General features: G+C 41.8%; 1 protein-coding gene across 1 annotated transcript in view; it reads left to right on the top strand.

Annotated features, from left to right (window-relative positions):
* The window catches only part of CDH12 (cadherin 12), a 432,344-nt gene that overhangs the window by 288,244 nt on the left and 132,045 nt on the right, over window positions 1-12,055 (top strand). Inside the window, exon 3 of the mRNA XM_035126166.3 lies at window positions 2,085-2,509. Coding sequence (XP_034982057.3) covers window positions 2,279-2,509 — 231 coding nt within the window. The 5' untranslated portion in view covers window positions 2,085-2,278. The remainder of the gene's footprint in view (window positions 1-2,084; window positions 2,510-12,055) is intronic.

Genomic DNA, 12,055 nt, shown 5'->3' with positions numbered 1-12,055 from the left:
CCTCCTTGCAAATTCTAATTCCCTTCCCCTTTCTAACTTGTCTTTGTAATGTAGATATCTTTGAGAAATACCTCTACTTAGCTATGTATGTACTACCGGTATCATTGTCACTACCAGTAACAGTGCCAACAACAAACCGCATGTTGCTTATCTGCCATTTGTTCCACCCAAAATGAACTAAAAGCTTCTGTGTCGCTGTGCTCATTAATTCAAGCCCTAAATTAAGTGAAATCTCTTCTATTTGTCCTTAATAGTGGAAATACTTAATTACATCCTTTTAATGTTATCAAGTTAATAAATAGCTACAATTATTCAGAGGGATTCATAAATGTGAACAAAAACATCTCTAATTATAGAATGCAGTTGGAAAACACTTTTTATATAGCTATTTTGCATGTCATATGTTACTCATTACATTAGTCAGTGAATGGTTCAGGTTCAATCCATCAAGATATTGAATGGGACCAGCTTCCATTCTTTGCAATTTAACTTGTATAAGAACTTCTCAGTGGATTGTGCTCTAAAATTATAATGCATGATAACCCACTAAAGTGCAGAAAGTGCAGAAATTGTGTGATTATCTTTGTGAGCACACCAGGTATGCTTGATTTACAGAATTATTTATAGCTACTTATAACTAGTTGAGCTAATGATTTGTGTTCTACAACAGGATTCTCAAACTTTCAGTCCCTGAGACACATTTGAGGTGGTTGACTACTACACAGAATGCAGAGAGAGAGAGATTCAGTCACAAATGGTGTCAGTTGGAGGCAGAGTTTGGCATAATCAGCTGCAATTGCAGACTTTACTTTCCACTGATACCTAATTCATCTTTGAAAATTGCTAAATTCTATGTCATGGCATTTTCCTAGCGACAAGGAGTTTCATAGTTCAGTATTGTGATACAGCCTCCCCATTTTAGGCAGCATTTGCTAATCCAGAGGCTCTAAGAGGTTTACACACACACACACACACACACACACACACACACACACACACACACACTTACTTTCCACCCCAATTTCCCCTTTAAAGTACTTTTCTATCCATCATTTTGCTCTGTCCCAGCTTCTGCCAACCTAGCAGTTCGAAAGCACACCAGTGCAAGTAGATAAATAGGTACTGCTGCAGCAGGAAGGTAAATGGCATTTCCGTGCACTCATCAAGGTCCTCCATGTGCCAGTATTGGTTTAGTCATGCTGGCCACATGACCCGGAAAGCTGTCTGTGGACAAACGCCGGCTCTCTCAGCCTGAAGTGAGATGAGTGCTGCAATCCCAGCATCACCTTCGACTAGACTTAACCGTCTAGGGGTCTTTTACCTTACCTTTGCCTTTTATCCATCTCCTGCAATTTCTTCTCCTATTTTCCTGCCTTATCTCCTGCCTTTTCATCACTTCCTCAGACATCCTTCCTCCCTGGTCTTTGTACACCCACTTCTTCTCATAACAGCTTTCCTCTCTGACTCTCTCCATTTCTATACCCACTTTGCTCATTTCCTTCAAATCCTCCTATAGCCCTTTCCTTTCTCAAGAGGGATACCTTCATTTTCTCCTCTTCCTCCAAAGTTCTCTGTCTCCTGTCTCATTTTTAAGAAAATCTGTAGAATGTTAAGCAAACACAAACACGCCACTTTAATAAATGATTGTGTGTGTGTGTGTGTGTGTGTGTACACACACAGACACTGTGATGTAGGTAGCAACACTACCATACCTACTGATAGGTCTACTCTTGTTCTCAGTGCTCCCCCTTCTGCTTTCCCCCGAATGAATCCTGAGTAAATATCTGAATTCACTGGTGTGTAACGGCTTTATTTTATAACTGGGCCATAAAGGGCGGGCTGCGTGGTTCTCTCCAGACAGACACTAATAAAAAAGAAGCAGAAGCAGAATGAAGCATTCCTCTAGTCCCCATGCAGTGTTCTGTTTGCTACAGCCTGAAAGACCAAGAGGATATCAACCTCCACTACGTGTTTGTCTCTCGCTCCCTGTCTTCAGAAACTAACTAGGTGTGCTTGAGAGTTTGGATGAATACTTCAGTGTAATTTTATATAATTTCATGTTGCCATGTAAATCTCTTTTATAGGTCTCTTTAGATGGAATTTAATGCGGCAGAAACCTTGTCACCAGAAGGATTAATGTCTGCATTAGCATTTCGGCAATAAAAAAAATCTCTGAAGCCAAGTGGTGGAGGCCCACGGACAGCCTTAAACCTGGATTCTTCAGCTCGAGATTCACCGTTGGAGTTTTTAATTGCTTGCTGTAGGGAAACCATCGCCAATGCTTACAAGGAACTGCTTATCCCTGGTTCTCTGGGTCCTATTCGATGGAGGTCTCTTAAAGCCACTTCATCCACAACCACAACAGACTTTAGAAGGTGAGAGGAGGGGAAATGTTGTCACAGCACCAGAGAGGAGGACACCCGCCGTGCGGGTCAAGCGAGGCTGGGTGTGGAATCAGTTCTTTGTGTTGGAAGAATACATGGGCTCCGAACCCCAGTACGTGGGAAAGGTAAATGTTCAGTCTTCTAAAAAAGCTCAGTGGACTAAATGAATTATGTTGTATGGAAGAAGTACATGTGTTTTAACAGTACAATCCTATACTCAGAAGTGAGCCCCAGTGAGTTCAATGGGACCTGTTCCCAGGTAACTATAGGATTGAAGCTTAAATCTTCCAAATTCTACAGAAGTCGAACGTCCAATATGGCTTCTGCGGCTTCCAATTGAGTGCAGGAAGCTCCTGCAGCCAATCGGAAGCCATGCCTTGGTTTTCGAACAGTTTCAGGAGTTGAACGGACTCCTCGAACAGATTAAGTTTGAGAACCAAGGTACCACTGTATATTGTAGTCTAGCTTTTATGAAATGGTTTTTTGGGATGTCGTGTTTTTTATACAGAATTGTTGACATTGGTTTTCTGTGGCTTAAAAAGGAAGCTATCAACAGTTGCAGAGGATATAGTAAGCAATCTTTGAGGGATAGGTTGCCAGAATGAGGTGTTTTTGTTTTTGTTTTAGACTTAAGTAAAAACTAGTCCTAAATAGCAGGGCCACTGCACACCCACACGGGGCAGGCAAATCATTTTGCTGATGCAGATATCGTCTCTGGATTATGTCTGAAACCACCATCTCATGACCGTAGGCCTGGCACAGGGTCTATTGAATTCCTGACCAGCTCTGTCCCTCCATCCCTCAAGAATTCCCCATTTCAAGGTTTTCTACAGGCTGCCACCCATGAGTGACCACAACACTTCCAACCAGGCAGAATCGGGTGTTCCATGGTGGAGGCAGGCAGGACTGAGCAGAGGACACCCTCTGCCCAATCTACCACAGCCTCAGCAAAAGCGATTTGGTTTTCAGCCTTAACATGTTTAGATGAGCTTTATAATTTGCTTTGCCAATTCATACAACAAAGCCTCTGAGCGAATGTTTAATTTTCAGAAATGTCTTGGAACATGCTTGTGTGGCAAATTCATGTTCGTATTTATTCTTCTACATGCTGTGTTTAAATTGCTGTGGATCCCACCCCCACCCCCCAATGACGCCTGTTTGCACAAATAGCAAGTCTATTACACTTTGGTTATTACATTGGCTTGTCAAGAGTACTTTTCACATGCCCATTTTAAAGACTTGGGGTGCCTCCCTCAATGCACTAGTGCATCTTTCTGGCACTTTGCGTCAGGAGAACCAACCTGGCACGGTTTGGAAGTGGTGCAGCAATTCTTGGGTCTAGATTAGGTGATAGTGAAAAGCAGTAATGATTATAGAATCAAAGATCCAATAGAAAGCAGAAATAAAATGGACTCCCCAGACAGTTCCAGGCAAAGGCGACTATGGGGTTGCTGCGCTCATCTCACTTTCAGGCCAAGGGAGCTGGCATTTATCCACAGACATGTGGGACACGTGGCCAGCATGACTGAACTGCTTCTGGCGCAACGGGACACTGTGACGGAAACCAGAGTGCACGGAAACACTATGTTCCCACCACCTATTTATCTACTTACATGGGCTTGCTTTCGAACTGCTAAGTTGACAGAAGCTGGGACAGAGCAACGGGAGCTCACCCTGTCATGGGGGTTTGAATTGCCGACCTTCCGATCAGCAACCCCAAGAGGCTCAGTGGTTTAGACCACAGCGCCACCCACGTCCCCAGAAAGCAGTAATATATTGACATTGGTATATATCCATATTGAGCTGCTTCTATCTCAATTTAAGGGTCTCTTAATGATCCACGTGACAGGGTGGTTGTTGAAAGGAAAGGGTGCCTCCATTTTGCCAATTTCAGCTATCTTTAAAAGTATTGTAATGTATTTCCCCCTTAAACTTACATGCCATCTTTCCTCTGGCATAGAACCCAAGGCAGTGTACACATGGTTCCTAGGCTCTCCGATTCAGACACAGACCCAATCCAGACCTGCTTCACTTCAGCCTCAAAATGTATACAAACTATACTTTGTCTTCAGTCTAGATTCTATAGCTTTGTAAAGCAATTCAAAATTATTTCTTGGAAGAAGAAGAAAGGCTCTATTTCTTTAACTCTGAAGGATTTGTTATAGGAGATATTATTACATTCACTGTGCCTTCTGACCCCTTACCTTCCTAGCAGCTTTTCTGTTGTGCTAAGTGACCTTGAAAGGTTAATCTGAAATGGTAGATCCTTTTGTATGGTTTCTATTTATTTAAGTAGCATGTTTTGAATGAGAAAGGAGAGCTAGCTGTGATTGCATTCCTGTTTTGCGGATAATTTCCTATACATATTTGTGAGAGCTATTGTGCATGTCTGTGTGAACCTTAGGAAGCAAAATGGTAGTTTCATATGAGCAGAATAAGCTTTACTGTAACTCCCATTTTGTGTATTTAGTCAAAAGTATATGTGTAACTGCCTATGCTGGAATTCAGAGATCGTTTCCAGTGTCATATTCCCTGCCTGTCATTCTTATTCATTTGCATGCGTACCCACACAGAGAGAACTAACTTGGCTTTCAGAGAGGGAGAATGAAAGCAATACATCAGAGATGCAAAGATTCCCACAACTAGATCTTGAGAGGGACATTTCATCCCTCACAATTCAAGAATTGGCATGAGTCTGAGCAGGTAGTAGTGGAGGAGGCAATATGTTTCTATTCTATCCTTTGATCACCCTACAGCAGATTGTGTCATAGCCATTCCCCCCGCCCCCTTCATCATATGACTATAGATTCTTTCTTCCTCAGTTAGGTAAACTGCACATTTTAGTGTGACTTTCACTAATTATAGTAAGACCTATTTGCATTTTAGTTCAAAACTACAAAATCCTGCATTTCACAGAGCAATACTTGAACCAAACCAGTACACAAACCCTTCCACATTCACACTTCTCTAAAATTTGTGATGCAGTTCCCCAAGCAAAGAATGCATACAAAAACGTTTATATCAGAGAAAAGTGCATGCAAGTGTGTGTACAGCACAATTTTTTCTACCTCTACAAAAATGCATTCTGTTAAAGTAAAATTACTTGCAAAAATGTCTTTCCTTGGCAAAAGTTTGCATATTAGGAGACATGTGCATAAAAAAATCAAACCAATGTTCATGCAGTCTTTTTAAAAAAATATCCAAACATATGCAGAAATGGGGCAAACCAATATTAAGACTAGAAAACAGAAACAGAAGAAAACAGAAATTGACACATCTTTCTATCCCTATTTATTCCCCTTAAATCTGCATTAGTGGGTATTCTGCAGATGTGCATACAGCACAACGCCATGTACAATATATAAGAACTCTAAGAAATATAATAATATACTCCTTGAGGAATATTGCCCTTGCCCCACATGGCTGACGGTTAGTGCTCAAGACAACCAAGGAAAGAGAATAAAGGCCAAACCATACATTGTAGTCAACGTGAGGCTACCATCCAAACTGACAGACCCACGTCACATTCTCCCCTCACTTCTTGTTACATGTAGCTTCATTTATCTCATGAGAAGTCATTGTCACGCCATGCATTTCCATGGCCCTGCTCCATGCCATTGGCTCCTGCCTTACCGTATTGGTTGCCCCAGTGTGACATGGCAATTGAAGCATACAATTTAGGATGCTGCATTGCAGGGAAAGTGAAAATACATTATGCAAGGGACAAAGGAGAGAACATGGCCTGGGGTGTTTTTTTCAGCAGTACCCAAGCCTATGCAGCGGGTCAGTGGGGTCAGAAAAGTACATTTACCTCAAAGGGCTAAGGTGGTTGGTGCTCCCCACCAAGGGCCTGCCAAGAAGTCCCTGTGCCTCCCTGTTGACCGGGGACTCCCACCCTGGGCCTCACAGAAGTTCTGCATGGGTGTGGCAGTACAGTCATACTTCGGTTCTCAAATGCCTTGGTACACGTACGTTTTGGCTCCTGAACACTAAAAACCCGGAATTAAGTGTTCCATTTTTTGAAAGTTTTTTGGAAGCCGAACATCCAATGCAGCTTCCACTTGAGTGCAGGAAGTTCCTGCAGCCAATTGGAAGCTGTGCCTTGGTTTTCAAAAGTTTCGGAAGTCGAAGGGACTTCCGGAATGGATTATGTTCGAGAACCAAGGTACGACTGTAGTCCTATGCCCACCATAACGTCTAGTTTGGTGCTAAGTAATAGTCTAATTTGGGATTATTTATAGTGGTGTGAACTCATGGGCTCCTTGAGGGTGTGAGCATGTTAATGTCACTGTGATATGGGGAGAGGTAAGTCTCAGCTGAAGCTGTACATTTATTATAATAGAGCTTTGTTCTTAGCTGAAGTCTCAGCATGCTGTAGATATTACGTGAATCTTTAGTTTGGTCCATGGGGTAGATTCCTAAATTCTTATTCCTCTGTTTCAGATGTGATATGATCACATTTAAAGGTGTTTTTGGTGCCAGTTTCCAGACTCCAGCAAAGATGGCTGGCTCATGTAAGAGTTGTACCCACTAATGTTCTGTGTGCCTCTAAACAATTAAGACAGGCAATGAGGACCAGCTATATTAGGATATATATCAGATTAACATGGCTCAATTGTTACTTAGATATTTTTTAATGGGAGGGGGAAGTCGTAATGATGAAAGAATCTTCTGCCGCTGCATGGGTGTAATTTCACTTTAAGATAAGTGATATTGTTGCATCCTTGAGTACTAAGTGCACACTTTTAAGCAAATGTGTCCCTAGTGTGCCACTTCTATCCAGATGATAAAAATAAAATATGGAAGGAGCTGGATGATAGAATGCCAAATAACGAATGCATAACGGATACTTCATTAACAAGGAGGCAGGAAGAACGGGCTGTGAGCATGAAAACTGTGCCTGTTGAATATCTACTGGACTGACATTTATAGCTGACTTCATCAAAGCAAGATTTATACCAGCAGAAGTTTGCTGCCGCACCCAGCTCCTAAGGTCAAAGGAATGATTTCCTCCCCTACCCCAACACACCTCTTTTGGTAATTATTTATCTGCATGATTTCCTTAAATAAGTAACATGTTGTTGTTCCAAACTGCAGCAATATATATGCAAATGACTGGTCCAATCATATAGAGTGCATTTGTTGTTAAATTCACACTGTGGTTGTTGTTAAACATTAGCAAATAGTGCACACCACAATGAATTTCTACCACTTCTTCCTGCATGGCATGTCACAAGTGATATTTTCTGACACGAGAGAGAGGGTCAGCGATAGATTTAAAGGGTTTTCTAAGGATTTGTTGATGAATAAGGATGAACTGCATGGATGGGGGAAGACACTGGACTGATGGAGATGGGGGAGAAATTTGTTTCGGTTCACATTCAAAGGTAAACCTGCTTAATTTGTACTTTCCAAAACAATATTGACCTGAAACTCAGCCATCCTTCAAAAGTGGCACAATTCTCCAGCCAAGTAATGTATACAAAGGTCCATTTTTCTATGGTGAAGTTTGCACATATAAACACTGGGATAACTTTGCTTTAAAATCCTGATGAATTTTTTCATGAGGACTTTTTGCAAATTGATGGGGAAATTTGGAGATCTTGGGAAACGAGATACTGAGAGAAACCAAAATTGACAGATGGGGGAAACCCATGTCTTTCCTCCCTGAATCAGAGTAGGGGACAATGGAGTATTGGATGGAGGGTGCTTAAACCTTCCCCAACCAGTTGTTTCCCACACCTAAGATGCAAAATTTTGAAGTGCAGGCATTTACTATGATGAGTGTAATTCTGACCTAAGACATAAACCGAAGTGTGTTTACTGTTGCATCCAGTAAGGGGACTGGGCTTCGTACAGATTTTAATTCTTATGCAAAACATGGTCCAGCAGCCAACAGCCCCTACATACTTGCTTGTCAGACGATGTCACATTTTACTAATTGGTGCATACTTGCCAACTGATAAAATTAGAATTAAACAACTTGTATGTGTATTTATCCATCCCATATTAAATTTCCCAAATGTCCAATTCCAAATTCCATCCAATGCAGCTCTTGCAAAGGATTATTATTATTATTGGTAAAAATTATTCCGAGTGAAAAGCTATGAATTTTTATTTTTATAAACAAACTTTCCTGCAAAGGCCTAAAGATACTGCATGAGGTTCTTTAATGTATGCAGCTGATTAGAATTTTGGGTGCAAGCAAACTCCATTAAAACCTATGAAAACTTTGTCACTGATTGCTAGGGAAGTTAGATTTCACCCTTACTTGTCTTGCCATTATATTTCATTTGTGTTGTGTTGTCCAAAAATGTACACTTTTCAATGCTGCATTTGTTTGTTTGTTTTAAAAATAGCAATACCTTACCCCATACTCTATCAGGCTATCGTGGCATGCTATTCTGACAGGTGCAGTGATCACTCCATGACTTATTATAGAACTGCAGCACTAACAATATCAGTGTAATTTATAAATAGGGCTTTAATGGGACCTATTAAATCAGCCGCCAATTTCACTAAACATTTTGGGATGACTAGTTAATTTTGGAAGCCACCTGGAAGAGCACTGGAGAGTTTTACCGCAGACATGTCAGATGCTATCAGCCCCAACTCTCAATCCATTTTATGCTGGCTCCCCCCCCCCTCCCCGCCCCCGGGAGAGTATCTTAAAAAGTGTCATGTTGCAGAAACTGATGGGGATTAGGCAAGTTCATGGTGAGAGAGTCTGAAATAGTGCTTGAGGTTGACGCTTTCAAACCCATCACTAAAAAATCCTTATGACAGTCCGCTTGGGCCATTGTAACCCAAGCTTCAAATCAAAGTGCTTTATGCCTTCATATTATATCAGAATATGGGATTGTGAAGGAAATATTTCAGCTTTACTGGCGAGAGTCAGGCACCCTTTAAACCCAGGAAGAGGAGATCTAAACTGTTTCCCTCCCCCACCCCCAACAATTGGGCTTAATTCTGTCAGAATTATTACTTTTTGTGCTGGTTAGAGGAGTGTAGAACTAGTAGTCACATTTGCACAAACAAATCTCAGTTTAATGAATGAGATATAAGCTGCCCTTTGGCTTCCCATTCCACTCCTCCATTCATACAAGTTCGTGAGCAAGGCAGGAAGAAGCAGCAGTAACACATAGCTTCCCAGTTTCCATGGTTTCATATTCTGGCTTGCTTAGATGCTGTTAGCCATAGTTTCCTGGTTCTGATGTAACAGGTAGCCATGGTTAACTGTTGATCCCTTGCTTGTTTCACCTCCATCGGGGTGGAAGAACGTGGGTGTGCATCATTAATACCTCTGCTTATTAAGCCAGGATTTGAGTGTGTATCCGTTACTGCTGTAACGGATATCAGTAACCTATACTTCCTGAATTGATAGGAGTCAATAAACACACCTCTCTCAGCATTGTGGGAAGCTACGACAGGCCAGAGTGGGTCAACCATAGGGTTGCCATGCGTCCAGAATTTCTCAGACATAGCTGGTAGTTGGCCGTTGGAAACGGTGTCTGTGTGGAAATCGCTGAAACATCTGGAAAAATCCGGACGTATGGCAGCCCATGTCGGCAGTGTTGTTATTGGTGATTTCCCTTAAAAATAGCTCATAAACCTTTGTAGTGAATTTTCACCATAGGTAAAACAAGTTGAGGTTGTTAAGGCTGTTAAAATTCCTTCAGGCATGTTGTTTTGTACATTTCAGAGTTAAGGACTGGGTTCATGCCAGAAGAGATGTTCAAACAGGCAAAGGAGCATGGGGCATTTGAAGTCCTAGTGAAAACTGGACTCGAGTCTTGTGACTGAAAGCGAAGCTCAGTGCCCCCTCCATTTCCATGAATAGGACAGAGTATACTGTCCTTTCCCTTCCTGCCTTTTAGCCTGTCACATGTGCTGCTGCTGCTGCTTTTAGCCTGGTGCTTTATTTTGCTCATGCTGTGGGAATGTTTTGCAAAGCAGGTTTCACGTAGGTTTGGAGATGTGTTGTATCTGCTGTTGGTAAGGCTTCTATCAGCAGAATCGGGAGGGAAGCAGTGTGTGTGTGTGTGTGTGTGAGAGAGAGAGAGAGAGAGAGAGAGAGAGAGAGAGAGAGAGAGAGAGAGAGATTATCCATCTGTTCTCAAGCTTTCACATGTCTGAATCTACTCTGGCATGTTGGGAGACACCTCACCCCCAAGCAGATCTCATGGGGCTGCAAGGGGGAGAGAGAATAGCAGGAATTTGGTCCATACCCTGCCCGCCCCCAGCCTGCTGACCATAAATTCAGTGGCTGCAATTTTCCCCATGCCTGTATCACCTTACTGGGGAAAACTGTGTGTCAATACTATTTTGGGAATGGACTCAGATTCTGACATTTGTTCTGACTGACACATAGCACAGAGCTCTGCTAATTTTCTCCACTGTTAATGTTCTCGTAAGGGGTTTATCCCACTCGACTCTAGATGCAACTTGAAAACAGCTGCTTCCAAAAGAAGCAGAAAATAGCAGTCTGGTGTTCCTACTATTCATATGCATGGTGTCAAGTTTCAAAGATAGCAGCATGGGCTATTGCTTTAAACATGTGTTCAATCAGTCCTTTGAGAAGGACATTACAGTTGTTCAGTTGTTGGCTCTGGAGTGAACACTGCAAATTAGATCTAATGAGCACTTGTTTAAATAGTTAGATATGGGCAAAATCACTTGGTTCCTCTCTGGAAAGGTTTCCATGTACTCAGAACTCTGCATCAGGAGATGGCTGAAGTGCCTGGACCCAAGCTGGACTCAAGAGAATCCCTAAATTGGCCATTATGGCCATCAGCAACACATCAAACAGCACATCAAACCTCTGACATGCCAAATGACAATGCAGATGAATAGCATTAGAAATACACAGAACGCCCCATCTTTAAAGCCTTAAACAGCTTTAAAGAATACTTAAAATACTGTCTCTACCCTTATGAGACTTCCCAGTGCCCAATCTGTGATAACATCTAGAGAGCATCTTTGATGTTTTTCTGGTGGGAACACAAGAGGGGGGCTTCTCCCTAGTGGTGGAAGTCCCTACCCAATAATATGTGTCTGTTCTGCACTGTGTGATGATTTTATGGCCTTAATGAACTTTTTGTTTAGGCAAGTATTTGTTTACCACCTGGTTAGTTTATTAATTTCTGTTATTCTTGATTTGCTCTCCCTCCTCCCCACTGCCTCTATCTCCTTTTAATTTTAATTTGCATCTGTCTAGCATTGTGAATTGCTCTGAGTGAGGTACAGCAGAAAGAAGAGATACAGGTTCAAGCCTCATGTTGGGTGAAAGATTCCTTCATTGCAGGGTGTTGGACTAGATGACCGTCGTGTTCCCTTCCAACTCTGTGAAATCTATGAAATGAATAAACAAATAACCAACACACACCAGAGGCAAGGCTCAGGGTAGTCCGAACATGTTTTGCAGTACATTAGTCCTGCTGATTGAATTTGTGAAGTCCCACTGCATGGGCAGAAACACAAATTTGTCACTCTCATTTGGATTGACCCAAATTTAGATTGTGTGTGTGGTATTATTAATTATTATATATTTGGAGACAAAAGAAATTTCAGTCGATGCTCCTTTATATCTATTGGGGATGGTTAACTGTCTAGTGTAGCCATTCCAGCAATGTAATGATCACATAACATTGCTCAGTTAAGAGTGTAAACAT

This window comes from Zootoca vivipara, chromosome 8 (assembly GCF_965207765.1).
Source record: "Zootoca vivipara chromosome 8, rZooViv2.hap1.1, whole genome shotgun sequence".
Lineage (NCBI taxonomy): Eukaryota > Metazoa > Chordata > Lepidosauria > Squamata > Lacertidae > Zootoca > Zootoca vivipara.
The sequence above is the reverse complement of the archived record's forward strand: the minus strand, read 5'-3'. Positions and strand labels throughout refer to the sequence as shown.